Source organism: Scyliorhinus torazame, chromosome 10, assembly GCF_047496885.1.
Source record: "Scyliorhinus torazame isolate Kashiwa2021f chromosome 10, sScyTor2.1, whole genome shotgun sequence".
NCBI classification, from domain to species: Eukaryota; Metazoa; Chordata; class Chondrichthyes; order Carcharhiniformes; family Scyliorhinidae; genus Scyliorhinus; species Scyliorhinus torazame.
In genome coordinates this window covers 98612134-98630663 of record NC_092716.1, presented here as the reverse complement: position 1 = coordinate 98630663, position 18530 = coordinate 98612134, and the positions used below count along the sequence as shown (strand labels likewise).

General features: G+C 45.0%; 1 protein-coding gene across 2 annotated transcripts in view; it reads right to left on the bottom strand.

Moving 5' to 3' along the window:
- The window catches only part of LOC140430789 (uncharacterized), a 448181-nt gene extending 429651 nt beyond the window's left edge, over positions 1-18530 (bottom strand). For both annotated transcript variants that reach the window (XM_072518479.1, XM_072518480.1), the window contains exon 1: positions 18344-18530. In XM_072518479.1, the coding sequence (XP_072374580.1) occupies positions 18344-18526 (183 nt within the window). In that variant the 5' untranslated portion in view covers positions 18527-18530. The remainder of the gene's footprint in view (positions 1-18343) is intronic.

Sequence of the window (18530 nt, the reverse complement as noted above, 5' to 3'; positions counted from 1 at the left end):
TGAAGTAATCAGTAGGAAGCATAGCTGCTTAGGAATACAAAAAAGCACGAAAAGACAGAACTCAGGAGAGGTTACAATAGTCCCCATCCCACAAAATGTGACACAGTGTATGGAAAGGCTCAGTAAACCAAGGTCCACCACACTAAGAAAACAAAAAGGGACGGTCAATAGAGAATTAAAGGTGCTATATTTAAATGCGCGCAGTGTACGGAACAAGGTAGATGAGCTTGTGGCCCAGATTGTGACTGGCAGGTATGATGTGGTAGGCATCACAGAGACATGGTTGCAGGGGGTTTAGGACTGGCATTTAAACATCCAGGGATTCACAACCTATCGAAAAGACAGAGAGGTGGGCAGAGGGGGCGGGGTTGCCTTGTTAATTAGGAATGAAATTAAATCAATGGCACTAAACGACATGGGGTCGGATGATGTGGAGTCTGTGTGGGTAGAGTTGAGGAACCACAAAGGCAAAAAAAACCATAATGGGAGTTATGTACAGGCCTCCTAACAGTGGTCAGGACCAGGGGCACAAGATGCACCACGAAATAGAAAGTGCATGTCAGAAAGGCAAGGTCACAGTGATCATGGGGGACTTTAATATGCAGGTGGACTGGGTAAATAATACTGCCAGTGGACCCAAGGAAAGGGAATTCATTGAATGTTTACAGGAGGGCTTTTTGGAACAGCTTGTGATGGAGCCCACGAGGGGACAGGCCATTCTGGACTTAGTGTTATGTAATGAGCCAGGCTTGATTAAAGATCCTAAAGTAAGGGAGCACTTAGGAGGCAGTGATCATAATATGGTTGAATTCAATCTCCAATTTGAAAGAAAGAAGGTAGAATCAGATGTAAAGGTGTTACAGTTAAATAAACGTAACTACAGGGGCATGAGGGAGGAACTGACGAAAATCGACTGGGAGCAGAGCCTAGTGGGAAAGACAGTAGAACAGCAGTGGCAGGAGTTTCTGGGAGTAATTGAGGACACAGTACAGAGGTTCATCCCAAAGAAAAGAAAGGTTATCAGAGGGGGGATTAGGCAGCCATGGCTGACAAAGGAAGTTAGGGAATGCAGCAAAGCAAAAGAGAAAGCCTATAATGTGGCAAAGAGTAGTGGGAAGTTAGAAGATTGGGAAGGCTACAAAAACAAACAGAGGATAACAAAGAGAGAGATAAGGAAAGAGAGGATCAAATTTGAAGGTAGGCTAGCCAGTAACATTAGGAATGATAGTAAAGGTTTCTTTAAATACATTGAAAACAAACGGGAAGCAAAAGTTGACATTGGGCCGCTCCAAAATGACGCTGGTAATTTTGTGATGGGAGACAAGGAAATAGCCGAGGAACTGAATAAGTACTTTGCCTCAGTCTTCACAGTAGAAGACATGAGTAATATCCCAACAATTCCGGAGAGTCAGGGGACAGAGTTGAATATGGTAGCCATCACAAAGGAGAAAGTGCTAGAGAAACTAAGGGGTCTAAAAATTGCTAAATCTCCGGGCCCAGATGGGCTACATCCTAGAGTTCTAAAGGAGATAGCTGAAGAAATAGTGGAGGCGTTGGTGATGATGTTTTAAAAGTCACTGGAGTCAGGGAAAGTACCAGAGGATTGGAAAATCGCTGTTGTAACCCCCCTGTTCAAGAAGGGAACAAGGAAAAAGATGGAAAATTATAGGCCAATTAGCCTAACCTCGGTTGTTGGCAAGATTCTAGAATCCATTTTTAAGGATGAGATTTCTAAATTCTTGGAAGTGCAGGGTCGGATTAGGACAAGTCAGCATGGATTTAGTAAGGGGAGGTCTTGCCTGACAAACCTGTTAGAGTTCTTTGAAGAGATAACAAATAGGTTAGACCAAGGAGAGCCAATGGATGTTATCTATCTCGACTTCCAAAAGGCCTTTGGTAAGGTGCCTCACGGGAGACTGCTGAGTAAAATAAGGGCCCATGGTATTCAAGGCAAGGTACTAACATGGATTGACGACTGGCTGTCAGGCAGAAGGCAGAGAGTTGGGATAAAAGGTTCTTTTTCGGAATGGCAACCGGTGACGAGTGGTGTCCCGCAGGGTTCAGTGTTGGGGCCACAGCTGTTCTCTTTATATATTAACGATCTAGATGACGGGACTGAGGGCATTCTGGCTAAGTTTGTCGATGATACAAAGATAGGTGGAGGGGCAGGTAGTATGGAGGAGGTGGGGAGGCTGCAGAAAGATTTAGACAGTTGAGGAGAGTGGTCCAAGAAATGGCTGATGAAATTCAACGTGGGCAAGTGCGAGGTCTTGCACTTTGGAAAAAAGAATAGAGGCGTGGACTATTTTCTAAACGGTGACAAAATTCATAATGCTGAAGTGCAAAGGGACTTGGGAGTCCTAGTCCAGGATTCTCTAAAGGTAAACTTGCAGGTTGAGTCCGTAATTAAGAAAGCAAATGCAATGTTGTCATTCATCTCAAGAGGCTTGGAATATAAAAGCAGGGATGTACTTCTGAAGCTTTATAAAGCATTAGTTAGGCCCCATTTAGAATACTGTGAGCAATTTTGGGCCCCACACCTCAGGAAGGACATACTGGCACTGGAGCGGGTCCAGCGGAGATTCACACGGATGATCCCAGGAATGGTAGGCCTAACATACGATGAACGTCTGAGGATCCTGGGATTATATTCATTGGAGTTTAGGAGGTTGAGGGGAGATCTAATAGAAACTTACAAGATAATGAATGGCTTAGATAGGGTGGATGTAGGGAAGTTGTTTCCATTAACAGGGGAGACTAGGGCCCGGGGGCACAGCCTTAGAATAAAAGGGAGTCACTTTAGAACAGAGATGAGGAGAAATTTCTTCAGCCAGAGAGTGGTGGGTCTGTGGAATTCATTGCCACAGAGGGCGGTGGAGGCCGGGACGTTGAGTGTCTTTAAGACAGAAGTTGATAAATTCTTGATTTCTCAAGGAATTAAGGGCTATGGAGAGAGAGTGGGTAAATGGAGTTGAAATCAGCCATGATTGAATGGTGGAGTGGACTCGATGGGCCGAATGGCCTTACTTCCACTCCTATGTCTTATGGTTAGCCATAGCCCCTCAGGACAGGCACAATCTTCAGCAATGTTGCTGATCTAACATCTGGAAGTAGCTCATGAATGTCTGCCGAGCACAGCAGCCCCAACGGTTTCTGGCCTTCAAACATTGCTGAGACTCTGACTCCCCATGTGGCCTGTGCACTGCTGGTAAAATTCTGAAGTGCTCATAAAAATTGGTGACAATTGCTTCCTCAACTATATTAATTGGCCTTTAGCTGTTCATTTCCAAATTGGAAGGGCATCCTCTCTTGGTTCACCATCCATGCCTGGTGAAATCGCATGCTGGCATGATATCATTGGGAATCATAATTTTACAGCCCACCCACACCTCCACTGCCATCGTTTAGCAGAGGTAATATCCCAACTAATGTGTTGAGACCAAATCAAGTGGTAAAAGCAAAGCCAAGAAATAAATCTCAACTTTTTATAAGCGCATCCTCCCCAAAAAGGTACCGAAGAGCCACCAGAATAGCAAAGAGTGACATTTCAACATTCAGAAATAAAATGCCAATGTTTCTCATATCTCAGTTGAAAGGATCAAAGGGCACACCCCCTCCTGTTGGAAAAGCCACAGGAGTTTTATCTTGCTGTTCCTCTATAGGTCTGATGTCCCCAGGTGCTCTTTGTACAGCCACAGTAATGAAAAGCTGTTGATTATTATAACTCACATTTCAATAGTACCCTGTATAGTGCAAGATGAAATACTGAAAACACAGATCTACATTTTGTGAATAAAACCACAGAAGATGCACAAGGCGGGGCGGGGGGTGACTTGCCCATTACGTCAATGTATCCTTTGCTACACCAACTCAAAAATAATCCCTTTGCCCAGCTCTCTCCTGTAGCTCTTGATAGAAAAGCTACAAGTTACTCTTTTGCATTTTTATGTTAGATATGGTCTTATCATCAATGTCACTGGTCGCTTCTATAAGCAGTCCTTCAATCCCTACAAGACCACATCTTTATCTTCCCAATATTCCAGGCAAATACAGTAAAATGCAAGCGTCAGACAGTGACATTGTTGCTGTCATTGTCCAGCTTACTGGAATATAGCTTATGATGAAGTGATTTCATGGACTTTTGGTAGACAAAAAATAAACCATGGTGTGAACAATAAATTATTAATTATAAAACAGACAAAAGAACTCCGTATAAACAGTACATTTATAGTAATTAGATAAAAGACTAAACTCCTTGAAATTTAAAAAACTCCTAATACACATCTGCTGCCCTGATTATCAACACAGGACTAACCCTGAAAAAGCAAAATAATTCTGAAGGAAGGTTTTATACCTAAAACATTCAATATTTTATGTTACAAGACTGACTCTAAAGAACTGAACATAGGCAGCCAAATATAAGTCCCACAATTGGAGATTCTGTTCAATAGCCTATAAAGAATCGTGGACCCTGTCCCTCTCAGAACTGAGTCCTGTGTATAATCCTGTGTGTCTGTCACATGCCATATAGTTGCTAATCACCTATTGAATTACTTCAAAAGTTCTCAGAATGGCTATACTTGAAATATGTGGTTCGAACACCACACTGCACATCCCCCAAACCAGCAGAAAAAAAACATACAATCAGAATGCAATTAACATCAAAAGCTTGGTACAATCTTTTCTTTAAGTAAACCTTAGATTTATCCATGAAACAGTGACTAAACAGTGACTAGCAGGATAGAGTCCAATAAATAACTGAATAGGTCAGATGCCCATTTTACAATCTGTTCAATTTTACTCTCCATTGGTACCTGTTGAGAGCAAAATCAGGGAGGATCAGTGACATATTTCCAATTCAGGACGTTGTGTGACCTGGAGCTGGTGATGTTCCCATGCACTTGCAGCCTTTGTCCTTTTAGTTAGTAAAAGTCCCAGATTTGGAACATGCGGGTGAATCCTTAACAAGTTGATGCAGTGCAGCTTCTTGATGTTATACAATACTTGATGCAGTGCAGCTTCTTGATGTTATACAATACCGCCACAATTAATTCACTGGTGGTGAAAGGAGTGAATTTTTAAAGTGGCAGATGGTTTGCCTATCAAGCAGATTATTTTGTTCTGGATGGTGCTGAGCTGATAAGAGTGCTGCTGGAGCTGCACTCATCCAGGCAAATGAAGAGTATTCCATCACATTCCTGACTTATGCTTGTAGATGGAGGACAGGTTTGGGGAATCAGACGTTCACAGAAGAATACAGTGCAGAAGAGGCCCTTCGGCCCATCGAGTCTGCACCGATACACACATAAAAAACACCTGACCTGCCTACATAATCCCATTTGCCAACACTTGGCCCTAGCCTTGAATGTTATGACGTGCCAAGTGCTCATCTAGGTTCTTTTTAAAGGATGTGAGGCAACCCGCCTCTACCACCCTCCCATGCAGTGCATTCCAAACTGTTTCCACCCTCTGGGTAAAAAAGGTTTTCCTCAAATCCTCCTTAAACCTCCTGCCCCTCACCTTGAACTTGTGTCCCCTTGTAACTGACCCTTCAACTTAGGGAGAACTGTTGCTCCCGATCCACCCTGTCCAGGCCCCTAATAATCTTGTACACCTTGATCAGGTCGCACCTCAGTCTTCTCTGCTCCAACGAAAACAAACCAAGCCTATCCAACCTCTCTTCATAACTTAAATGTTCCATCCCAGGCAACATCCTGGTGAATCGCCTCTGCATCCCCTCCAGTGCAATCACATCCTTCCTATAATGTGGTGACCAGAATTGCACAGTACTCCAGCTATGGCCTCATCAAAGTTCAATACAACTCCAACATGATCTCCCTGCTTTTGTAATCTATGCCTCAATTGAAAAAGGCAAGTATCCCATATTCCCTTTTCACCACCCTATTAACTTGCCCTTCTGCCTTATGAGATCTATGGACAAACATCCATGGTCCCTTTGTTCCTCAGAACTTGGCAGTGTCAGGCCATTCATTGAATACTTCCTTGTCACATTATTCCTTCCAAAAAGTGTATCACCTTTTCAGGGTTAAATTCCATCTGCTACTTTTCTGCCCATTTCACCATTCCGTATATCTTGCTGTAAACCAAGACACTCAACCTCACTGTTAACCACCCGGCCTATTTTTGTGTCATCTGCAAACTTACTGATTCTTTCTCCCACATAGTCATCTATGTCATTTACATAAATGACAAACAAGAGGGAACCCAGCTCAAAACCCTGTGGTACGCCACTGAATACTGGCTTCTAGTCACTACAGTAGCTGTCTGTCATCATCCTCTGTCTCCTACAGCTAAGCCAATTTTGAATCCACCTTATCAAGTACCCTGTATCCCATGTGCATTTGCCTTCTTTATAAGTCTCCCATGTGGGACCTTGTCAAAAGCTTTGTTGAAATCCACTTGAACTACATCAACTGCACTACCCTCATCTACACGCCTGGTCACATGTTGAAAAAATTCAATCAAATTTGTTAGGCATGATCTCCCTCTGACAAAGCCATTCCTGATCAAACCTTGCCTCTCCAAGTGGAGATAGATTCCCTCCTTCAGAATGTTCCCCAATTGTTTCCCTACCACTGATATGAAACTCATTCATCACAGAATCCACAGCTTCTAACCTGATCTTGTAGCCATATTATTTATGTGGCAGGAACAGTTAAGTTTTGGTTGAATGTGGAACCCCAGGTTTTGAGGGATGAGGGATTTGACAATGGTAATGCCAATGGATATCAAGGCGAGTTGATCAGATTTGGATCTTGTTGTAGATGGTCATTGACTAGCCTTTGCTGTCCAGGTCTTGCTACATGTGGGCAAGGATCTCTTAGTTGTCTAAGGTGTTGTGAATAGAACTGAACGTTGTGCAATCATCTGCGAGCAACCCTACTCTTGACCTGCAATAGATGGAAGGCCAATGATGAATTTGCTGAATAATAATAATCTTTATTGTCACAAGTAGACTTGCATTAACAGTGCAATGAAGTTACTGTGAGAAGCCCCTAGTCGCTACATTCCGGCGCCTGTTCGGGTACACAGAGGGAGAATTTAGAATGTCCAATTCACCCAACAGCACGTCTTTCGGGAGTTGTGTCAGGAAACGGGAGGAAACCCACGCAGACACAGGGAGAACGTGCAGACTCTGCACAGACAGTGACCCAAGCCGGGAATCAAACCTGGGGCCCTGGCGCTGTGAAGCAACAGTACTAACCATTGTGCTACTGTGCAGCCCTCAGATGGAATGATACACTCGGATCACAAAGCATCAATCAAAGAAATGTCCTACACTTTTCAATCTCTTGTTTTAAGCCTTTTGTTGTTTATATATACACACAATATACATAAAATATATATACATTCCCACATATCTTTAGATTATGTAAATATTTTATGGCAAGCTATTAATAAGTACAAAATTGAATCTGCCATATAGCACTAACATTTGCATTTACAAACCAGTTTTACATAAACTGCCATTAAATAAAGAAACAATTTCATCTTTTTATCAAAATCACAATCTGATATTTTTAACAAACAATTCATACTTTGCCACATGTTGATTACACATATGCATCATATTACTAACATTGACAAAAAAAAAATCACTATTCAGTATTTTTAGAAGGTGACACAGTTAAGGTAATTACAGCAAAAGCGTCATTTTGTACTTCACTGCTACAACCTTAAATGATGGTGGTGGTGGTGGGTGGTGGGGAAGGGAGAGAACAGTAACTACAAAATATTAAATGTATAACCAAGTGGTTGGGAGCTCTCTCAGTGAACTGTTGTTCTGGTCATGGTACATATTTTTACATTGTCTGTACATATTTTTCCCACTCTCCCTCTGCTTGACAACTACACCATGTCCTCCCCACCGTATATACCTAATGTTGCACAAAAGGGATCAATTAATCCAAGGCATGCGGTCTTCATCCATTTCAACAGGAAGAAAAATTCTCAGGTTGGGAGCAGAAATTTAAATAATGCAAACAGCTGTTCAATGGCATTCATTGATTTTTATTCAGTATTACAGGAGCACAAATGCATTGCTCCATCAAAAATAAACCTGGACAAATAAGAGCAGTGTAAATGAAATTCAAACTGTTTTTCATTAACACATTGGGATATCCACATATTAAACCTCACAGCAAAGACAAAACAATCATGTTGATTCCCTCACAAAGAACAAAAGTACAACCTTTCATTCAGCAAGTTGTTGGCCATAAGCATTGGTATCCAAGCAAGTCACAGCTACAACCCCAAAGCTAGTCATAGAATTACTGAGGGGAAAACAGTTCATATCACAGAAAACAGATGGAATAGAATTGAGCCCTCGATCCACTGAAATATACAAGCTAGGAATCAAATCAAACACTTGTGGCAGAGTGAACTCTGCTGCACTGTGGGCCAAGATAGAAAATTAGAACCTCCCGTCTACAAATAATAAATTAGATTGCGTACTTCATCTTGTGTTTCAAAGACAATAATGCAGAACATAGCTTGGTATTCTTCATATCAATTAATTTCAGTGTGATAATATTCAGCAAGACTACCGACAGAACTTCTCTTCCCCAAAGGAAAGTTTCCAGGAAGTACATTAAAAGATGCACTGGGGGATCCCTGGAAGTCCCCAAGCAGAGACCGCATGGGAATTGCCCATGAGGTTCAAATCTCTGATGGGCAATTACGCTGCTCTGGGAATCTTAGGATTTAAATGGAAATGTTGTATAGTTCCCACTCTCATAGCAGAATAGTTATGCAGGAAACGATACAAGGATTAAAACCACTTTTAACTCCTGGTTAACTATAGAATTGACTCCCAACATCCCCCCCACCCCAGAATCCCCCAATTACACCCCCAACCATACACCAGTGCCCCCCCCCCACCCCCCCGACTACCCTTCCAAACACTCTTCCCATGCCGAACTTCCCCCACCCCCCCAACACCCACTATCCCTACACCACTCCCCCATCCTACCATTCTCCCACACTAGAATGTAGTCCAATTCTGAGACCATGAACTGGACAGGTTGTAACCCTAGTGTCTGAGAAGCTTCATTTGCCCACAGAGTTTCTCTGCTGCTGGTGACTTTGGTGTACCCCTTGAAATCTTCTCAAGTACGAGAACACCTGAGCTAGGTGTCAAGTAATGTCAATGTTGAGCGTCTTCACTTAAAGTTGTGATTGCGTTCCTGAAAATTTCAACTTTAAATGAATCGACTTTAAGTGAATGTGGGTTTCCATAGGAATACATTTTAAAGCCAGAGGGCGAGATTCTCCACTCCCGCGCCGGTTGGGAGAATCGCCTGGGCCGCCAAGATTTCCCGGCACACCGGTCCGACGCCCTCCCGTGATTCTCCCAAGCGGCGGGAACGGCCCGGTCGAGTTCCGCGGGCCGGAGAATCGACGGAGACACACAAAATGGCGATTCTCCGGCACCCCCGCTATTCTCAGGCCTGGATGGGCCGAGCGGCCAGGACAAAACGGCGGGTTCCCCCCGGCGCCGTCCACACCTGGTCGCTGCCGTCGTGAACGGTGCGTAAACGCTGGGGGGGGCGGGGGCGAGTGGGGATCCTGCACCGGGGGGTACCTCAAATGTGGGGTGGCCCGCGATCGGTGCCCACCGGTCGTCAGGTCGTCCTCTCTGAAGGAGGACCTCCTTCCTTCCGCGGCCCCGCAAGGTCCGTCCGCCATCTTCTTGCGGGGCGGACTTAGAGAGGACGGCAACCACGCATGCGCCAACCACGGATAACGCCAGTAATGCGGCGCCAGCCGCGTCATCTATGCGGCGCCGCCTTTACGCGGGCGACAAGGCCTGGCACGTGTAGATGACGCGGCCCCGATCCTAGCCCATTGTCAGGGCCTGAATCGGTCGGGATCGGGGCCGTTTTGCGACGGCGTTCACGACGGCGCGGCCACTTCGGCGCGGGAGTGGAGAATCCAGCCCAGGGTTCGGTTCCTTCAGACATTTGTCGTCAGGAAAAACCAATGTACAAGTTGAAATACTGTACTGTGTATTTCTAGGTAAAGTAACTTGAAAATTTAAATACATCATTAAATATAAAAGAAATACAAGACATTATGGGTGGGATTCTCCCAGCCCAGGGCCGGGCCGGAGAATCCCAGCAACCGGGCCACGCTGCCCCAACACCGGCACGCGATTTTCCGCAGAGCGGAGAATTGGCGCTATTGGCGCCGGCGCATTTGGCCCGGCGCCGGTCGCGGGCTGCTGTACGCGGCCGGGCCACCGATTCTCCGGCCCAAATGGGCTGAGCGGCCACTCTAAAAATGTAGGGCGAGATTCTCCACTGTCGCGCCGAAGTGGCCGCGTCGTCGTGAACGCTGTCGAGGTTCACGACGGCGCGAAACGGCCCCTTTCCCGACGGATTCAGGCCCTGACAATGGGCTAGGATAGGGGCCGCATCATCTACACGCGCCAGGCCTTGTCGCCCGCGTAAAAGCGGCGCCACATAGATGACGCGGCCGGCGCCGCATAACTGGCGTCATCCGCGCATGTGTGGTTACCGTCCTCTCTACGTCCGCCCCGCAAGAAAATGGCGGACGGATCTTGCAGGGCCGCGGAAGGAAGGAGGTCCTCCTTCAGAGAGGACGGCCCGACGATCGGTGGGCACCGATCGCGGGCCACCCCACATTTGAGGTACCCCCCGGTGCAGGATCCCCCCTCCCCCCCCCCCGCAGGCCGCCCCCCCCCCCCCCCCAGCGTTCATGCACTGCTCACGACGGCAGCGACCAGGTGTGGACGGCTCCGGGGGGAACCCACCGTTTTGGCCTGGCCGCTCGGCCCATCCGGGCCTGAGAATAGCGGGGGTGCCGGAGAATCGCCATTTTGGGTGTCTCCGGCGATTCTCCGGCTGCGGCCCGCGGAACTAGACTTGGGAGAATCGCGGGAGGGCGTCGGACTGGCGCCCGGGAAATTCTGGCGGCCCAGGCGATTCTCCCAACCGGCGCGGGGAGGCGGGGCCTCCGATGGGGCCTGGCCCGCGATCAGGGCCCACCGATCAGCGGGCCGGCCTTTCGCTCCCCAGGCGTATTTTCATCTGCGCCGGCCCCTGCACTCCCGCGCCATGTTTCGTCGGGGCTGGTGCATTGAGGGAGGCCACCGCGCCTGCGCGGATTGGCGCCGGTGCGCATGCGCGGATCCCACGGCACACAGTTCGCTCCGGGATGCGAGGCTGGAGCAGCATGAACCGCTCCAGCACCGTGCTGGCCCCCTGTACGGGCCAGAATCGGTACTCCCAGCGGCCCATTCATGCTGTCGTGAAACGCGACTGCGTTTCCGACGGCGTGGACACTCTGCCACCGAATGGAAGAATCCTGCTCTCTATATTTCTTCTAATTAACACCGTGGTAATTTTAGGCTGACCAGGCTCCATCTAGTGGCAGACTTTGGGTAGTGCAAGATGTTGCTGGAATTCTGGGACTACTGCACTGACTAACATCTGCCACTAGATGGAAGCTAGCAGTTCAGTTCAGAATCAGAGCCAGCAGCGAAGTGAGCAGTTGAAATAGACCCTGGTAAGAACAGAGGGTTGGAGTGGGGGCAGGAGGCAAGGCTACAGAGGAGGCAGGCTGGAGAGTAATCAAGGCGGAGACATGCCAAAGTACCATGTTGAAGTAAACGTAGGCCAGAAAGCAATGCTCTGAGGCAAGGAAGGCAGCAGGGAGACGAGAGGTTGTGTGTGCAGGCAGGCCACAGATGAAGTCAGTGTCAAACAACTTTAAAGTGAAACTGGCGACCTTAAACAAGTATACTGACACTATTAATGATGTTAAAGTGAAACAATGTTAAGTGAGCCAACATTATGTTAAGATTTATACCATCGAGAAAGGAAAGCTCTTTGAGAAGGATGCACAATCTGTGAGTAAATAAGCAGTTAGTAACTGCTATCTTGAAACTCAAGAGGTGAAAGGAGGGAGGAACTTAAAACAAACACCATCACCAGGGAAAAGGTACGAGAAAAGTTATTAGACCTAAAGGCTGACAAGTCCCCAGGCCCAGCTGGTCTACATCCTAGGGTCTTAAAATAAATGGCTGCAAAGACAGTGGAGACAGTGGTTAGAATCTTCCAAATTTCCTTAGATTTTGGAAGCATCCCAGCAGATTGGAAAATAGTAAACGTAACACCATTATTCAAAAAAGAGATGCAGAAAGGAGGAAACTATAGGCCAGTTAGCCTAACACCTGTCATTGGAAAATTGATAAAATCTATTATTAAGGAGGTTATAGCAGGATACTTATCAAATCAAAATGGGATCAGGCAGAGTCAACATGGTTTTGGGAAAGGGAAATAGTGTTTGACTAAGGATGATAAACGGGAACCTAGAGATGTGGTGTACTTGGGTTTCCAAAAGAGATTTGATAAGGTACCAAATCAAAGGTCGCTACACAAAATTAGAGCTCAGGGTTTAGGGGATAACATATTAGCATATATAGGATTGGTTAGCTATAGGAAGCAGAGAGTATGGGTAAAAGGGTCATTTTCGAGTTGGCAAATTTTAACTTGTGGAATGCCACAGGAATCAGTGATGAGGCCTCAACTATACAATCAATATCAATGATCTGGATGAGCAGACTGAATGTATGGTAGCTAAATTTTCCAATTACACCAAAATAGGTAGGAAAGTAAGTTGGCATGAGGAGGTAAATAGTCCACAAAGGGATACAGATAGATTAAGTGAGTGGGCAAAAAGTTGGCAGATGGAGTATAATGTGGGAAAATATGAACTTGTCCACTTTAACAGGAAGAATAGAAAAACAGGATACTATTTAAATGGAAATAGATTGCAGAACTCAGTGGTGCAGAGGAATCTGGGTGTCTTAGTCTATGAATCCAAAACGTTAATATGCAGGTACAGCAAGTGATTAGGAAGACAAATGGAATGTTGGAGTTTATTGCAAGGGGAAAAAGTGGGGAAGTTTTACTGCAGTTGTACGGAGTCTTGGGGAGATCACATCTGAGTACTGTGTACAGTTTTGGTCTCCTTATTTGAAAAAGGATACAATTGCGTTAGAAGCAGTTCAGAGAAGGTTCACTCTGCTCATTCCTGGGATGAAGAACTCATCTTACGAAGAAAGATTATACCTATTGGAGGTTAGAAGAATGAGAGATGATCTTTTGAAACATATAAGATCCTCAGGGGACTTTGTAGGGTGAATCAGAAGATCTTTCCTCATGGTTATGCTGAATTATACAAGACACCTGTTATACCTCAGCTGGAGTATTGTGTACAGATCTGGGTGTCACACGATAGGAAGGATGTGAACACATTGGAGAGAATGCAGAAGAGGTTTACAAGAATGGTTCCAAGGCTGAGAACTTCAGTTGAGTGTAGATCGGAATGGTTGGGACTGTGCTCCGGGGGGAGATTTGACGGATATGTTCAAAGTCATAAGGGTGGGGGGTTGGACAGAGTAGATATGGAGAAATTGTTCCACTTGTAGATGGATTGAGAACTAGAGGGCACAGAATTAAAGTGATATGAAAAAGAAGCAAACTTTGTGAGAAAAAATAAAAAAACGAGTGGATCACATCTGGAATGCACTGCCTGGAAGTGTGGTGGAGGCAGGTTCAGTTGAGGCATTCAAGAGGACATAAGATGATTATTTGAATGGAAACAATGTGCAAGGGTACAGGGAAAAAGCAGGAGAATGATGCTAAGTCACAATGCTCATCTAGAAAGTCGGTGCATACATGGTGGGCCAAATGGCCTCCTTTTAAGATGGAGATGAGGAGAATTTTCTTTTCTCTCAGGTGGTTGATAATCGGTGGATTTCTCTTCCCCAACAAACAGTGGAGGCTGGGTTATTGAAATTACTCAAGGTTGAGTTGGATAGCTTTTTGGTAGACAAGGGCGTCAAGGAGTCTGGAGAGCAGAAGAAAGTGGAGTTGAGGCCACAATCAGATCTGCCATGATCTTATTAAATGGCGGAGCAGACTCACAAGAGCTGAATGTCCTACCCCTGCTCTTATGTTTCTACTGCATTTCACTTGCACCTCTTTCAAGTTGGTCTATTGCATTCGCTGCTCCCAATGTGGTCTCCTCAGGGAGACCCAACGCAGACTGGGTGGTCACTTTGCTGAGCACCTTCGGTCTGTGCGCATTCAGGACCCTGACCTTCCCGTTGCTTGTCATTTTAACACAAGACCCTGCTCCCATGCCCACATGTCTGTCCTTGGCCTGCTGCAATGTTCCAGTGAAGCTCAAAGCAAACTGGAGGAACATCTCATCTTCCGGTTAGGCATGCTACAGCCTTCCGGTCTCAACACGAATTCAACAACTTCAGATGATTAGCTCTACCCCACCTCAACCCATTTGTTTTCATTCCATTTCATTTTAATTGTCTTTTACCACTTCTTTCTTTCTGTTCATTCTTTATATATATTTAACTCCCCCATCTTATCCACCTTTCCTTACCCTTTCTCCCCTTTGCCTCCCCCTTCCCCTCCCCCACATCCGTCACAGTTTACCCTCTGAGGTTAGTTTCTCTGCTGTTTGGCCTTTCACATCTTTTGTTCTCTCTGGGGACTGCCATTAGCCCTCTTTCCCCCTTGATTTCTGTGGCTTATAGCGCCCTATTTCCCTGGATTTCTGTGGCTATGACTCATCTTTCATTCTCACTCCACAGTATAAATATTTTCCACTTTCTCTGTCTTTTAGCTTTGATAAAGGGTCATCTGAACTCGAACGATTAGCTCTTTTCTCTCCCTACAGATGCTGCCAGACCTGCTGAGATTTTCCAGCATTTTCTCTTTGGTCTCAGATTCCAGCAGCCACAGTAATTTGTTTTCATCTTATGTTTCTATGTTCTTTGAATACATGCACCATACTAGCTTGCTTACAATCCAAAAGTTACCTTCCTAATGTCCATTAATGTCATCAAGCAATGAGGCCTGGGGTAGGGGCAGCACAAAAAGCAAGGCTGGAGATCAGAGAAGCAGAAGAAGAGAAGGAGAAAAGGAGAGGCTGGGTATTGGTGCAGCTCTGCTGTCAGGCTGAGAATCTTGACCGCAAGGGAGCAACGGGAACATTGCACAGTGAAGTCAGGTCAAAGGATAAGGAGTCACGTGGGACGGGTATACTGGTAAGCTTTTAATTGAAATTAATCAACTATAAAATAAAACTTGATAAATTAATTAACATAAAAACTAAAGACAATTTATCATATAATTACAATCAATGTTCAACTAATTAATCAGATCTAGGGGATAAAATTACCAGCAAGTAATTGTAATATCAAAGAGCTCTGAATTATTCTACAAATTAAAATCTGGGGTATACAGATAGTAAGAGTTAAGTAAAATATTTAAGTTAACTCCCTATAAAGTAAAGTGGCATCAATCAGCACAAGGGAAGCAGCTGATTGATGAGTGGCTAGTGAGTATTCATTTAATTATTGAGTTTATTTGTATTAAGCCAGTTAAACATCTAATAAATAGAGGCACAGCAGAGTATCTCCTTTTTGTGGAGTGCAATGCATATTCTGTGCCATGTGGGAACTCTTTGTGGCCTGAACAACCACATGTGCAGGAAATATCATCAGCTGGAGCAGCTCAAGATCCAGGTTTTAGAACTTAAGCTGAAGCCAGCATCACTGCAGTGCATTTACAAGGCTTAGAGTTTTGTGGATAGCGCCACAGGCATGAATCCTGGATGTTACCAAGGTCAAGGATATCACTCAACATCTGCTGAACACTCTGAGGGGAAATGGTGAACATCCAGCAGTCATGGTCCAGATTGGCATCAATTTTAAAAAAAATTTAGAGTACCCAATTCATTTTTCCCAATTAAGGGGCAATTTAGCGTTTTCAATCCACCTACTTTGCCCATCTTTGGGTTGTGGGGGCAAAACACACGCAAACACGGGGAGAATGTGCAAACTCCACACGGACAGTGACCCAGAGCCGGGATCGAACCTGGGACCTCGGCGCTGAGAGACTGCAGTGTTACCACTGCGCCACCGTGCTGCCCGTAGATTGGCATCAATAACATGGGTAGGAAAAGGGGGGGTGGAAAGACACATGATGTCCTGTAGGCAAATTTTACAGTTATTTGAAAGAAACTAGCAAGCAATACCTCAAATATAGTAATTTTCAGATTATACCCAGTGCCACGTGAAACTCAGTATAGGAATAAGAGGATGGAGTAAATGGATGCATGGTGCAAGAGTGAGGGCTTTAGATATCTTGGACATTGCAACCGGACCTGTGGAAGATGGGACCGAGACAGGCCTGTTGCCACTGAACAAAGCATTCGCCAATCTCTTTGAGGTGCAATTTGCTGTGCCATTGGGAAGGGTTATAACCAATTTAGCTTGGAAATCTAGAAGTAACCGAGAGGAAAAACAAGGCACTCAGAATTTGGAGAGACAGATGGCATTAGAGAAAGAAATAAGGTATTAGGTTCGGTAAGAGGAATGTAATGAGATGTAAGAGGGGGGATTACCTAGCGAACTCAAGGAGAGAAATTATTTTGCAAGAACCAAGAGCCACCAACTAGTGGGTAAATACTGAGGCAGGAAATTTGAAGTACAAAAACTATATAACTATAATGGGGCAATCCATAATTATCCTAATATAAACTGGGATAGTAATAGTATAAAGGACAGAGAGGAAAAGAGTTTCTGAAGTGTTATTAAAGGATTTCTCTAGATCAGTATGTTTCAGGCACAATGAGGAAAGAGGCATTGCTGGATCTGTTTCTATAGAATGAGATGGGTCATGCAGATCAACTGTCAGTAGGAGACCATTTTGGCGGACAGTGATTATAGTATAAGGTGGTTTAGGCCATCTAGGTTAGAAAAGTCAAGGGAAAATACAATGTTAAAAAAAAAATTGGAGAGGGGACACTAATCTTAAAAGGATTGAGAACAAATCTGGCCCAGGTAAACTACAATCAAAAGTGGCAAGTAAAACTGTATTGGAACAATCAGCTACCTTTAAAGAGGAGTTAGTCCGGAAGAAGGTGTTGCCACAGTCAAAGTGAAAGAGGAGGGAGTTGAAACATTTGATGGAGTCAAAATTGATAAAAAAGGAGTATATCGAAAGCTGGCTGTACTTAAAAGTTGATAAGTGCTGGAAAATGGGATTAGGCTGGGGAGTCTCGTCTTTCAAGCGCCACAAATATGATGGGTAGAGTGACTTCCTTCGGTGCTGTAGATTTTTATACGTTTTCTAAATATCACAAAAAGAGGAATATGCCTAGATGTAGAGAGGGTAGGGGAGTGGCAGTACATGAATTATCACTTGGGAAAACCAGCATAAACTAATGGGATGAATGATCTTCTATGCTGTAATAATTCCATGAAGGACTTCAGTGACATGGATAGATTAGAGAAGCTGGGGCTTTTCCTTGGAGAAGGCTGAGATGATACTTGGTAGAGGTGTCCAAATCATGAGGTATCTGGTCAGAGTAGATAGGTTGCTTGTGGGAGAGTCTCGGACCAGAGGGCATAATGATAGATTATGGGGTCGTCCATTTAAGACAGAGATCAGAAGAAATTTCTTCTCTGAGGGCAGTGAATCTGTGGAATTAATTACTGTAGAGGGCTATAGAGCTGGGTCATTAGGTTTATTCAAGGCAAAGGTATATTTTAATCAGTACAGGAATCAAGGGTTATGGGAATAAGGCAGGGAAGTAGAGTAGTGGATTATCAGAACAGTTATGATCACATTGAATGGCAGAGAAGACTCAATGGGCTGAATGGCATACTTCTGCTCCTACATCATCTGCTCTTATAGGGAGAAATGTAGCCATTGGCAGGAAGGTTGAAAACCAAAGGAGATAGTTTTAAGGTATTTGGCAAAAGAACCGAAGGTACCATGAGGAAAAACATTTTGACACAGTGAGTGATTAGGATCTGGAGTTCACTGCCTGAGGATTGTGATGACAGCAGATTCAAAGGAGAATTGGGTAATTATACAATGGGAAACAATTTGCAGGGCTATAGGGAAAAGGCTGCCGAGTGACATTAGCAGAGTTGCTCTGACAGAGAGCCAGACATGACAGACAAATGGTCATCTTCTGTGCTGTAATCATTCTTCTCTGGCCATTCTTTTACTGATGGTTCTTAAATTGTATGTATGATTGCACTGTACGTGGAAGTGATAAGCTTGTCCCTGGTCAGTGCCTTTTCTAGCCTTAGTTTGAGTAGTTACCTCTGATCCTAGACGAAAGCCATTGATTGTATCCTGTTGAGTGTCTCTCACACCTGACAGTGGTATTTTACAGTTAATTTCCGAGCCTGGCTCTCCCAATCTCCCTTTGCTCAACTGTTCTCCTTAGACTTATTGTCTGCTGCCCCTCTTACCCCTGCAATCGGGTGACCTGCATTTTTTAGTCGGAGCAATCTGCCGAAATCGACGACGAGGGGGGTGACAGTGAATGCTCGCCGCCCTGCCGACTGCCGAGACCGGGCCCCCGCTCCGCTGAATCTCTGCGCTCCCAGCCAGACGCCCAAGTCGTCCGTCGCCATCCTCCCCTTCGCAAACATAGGG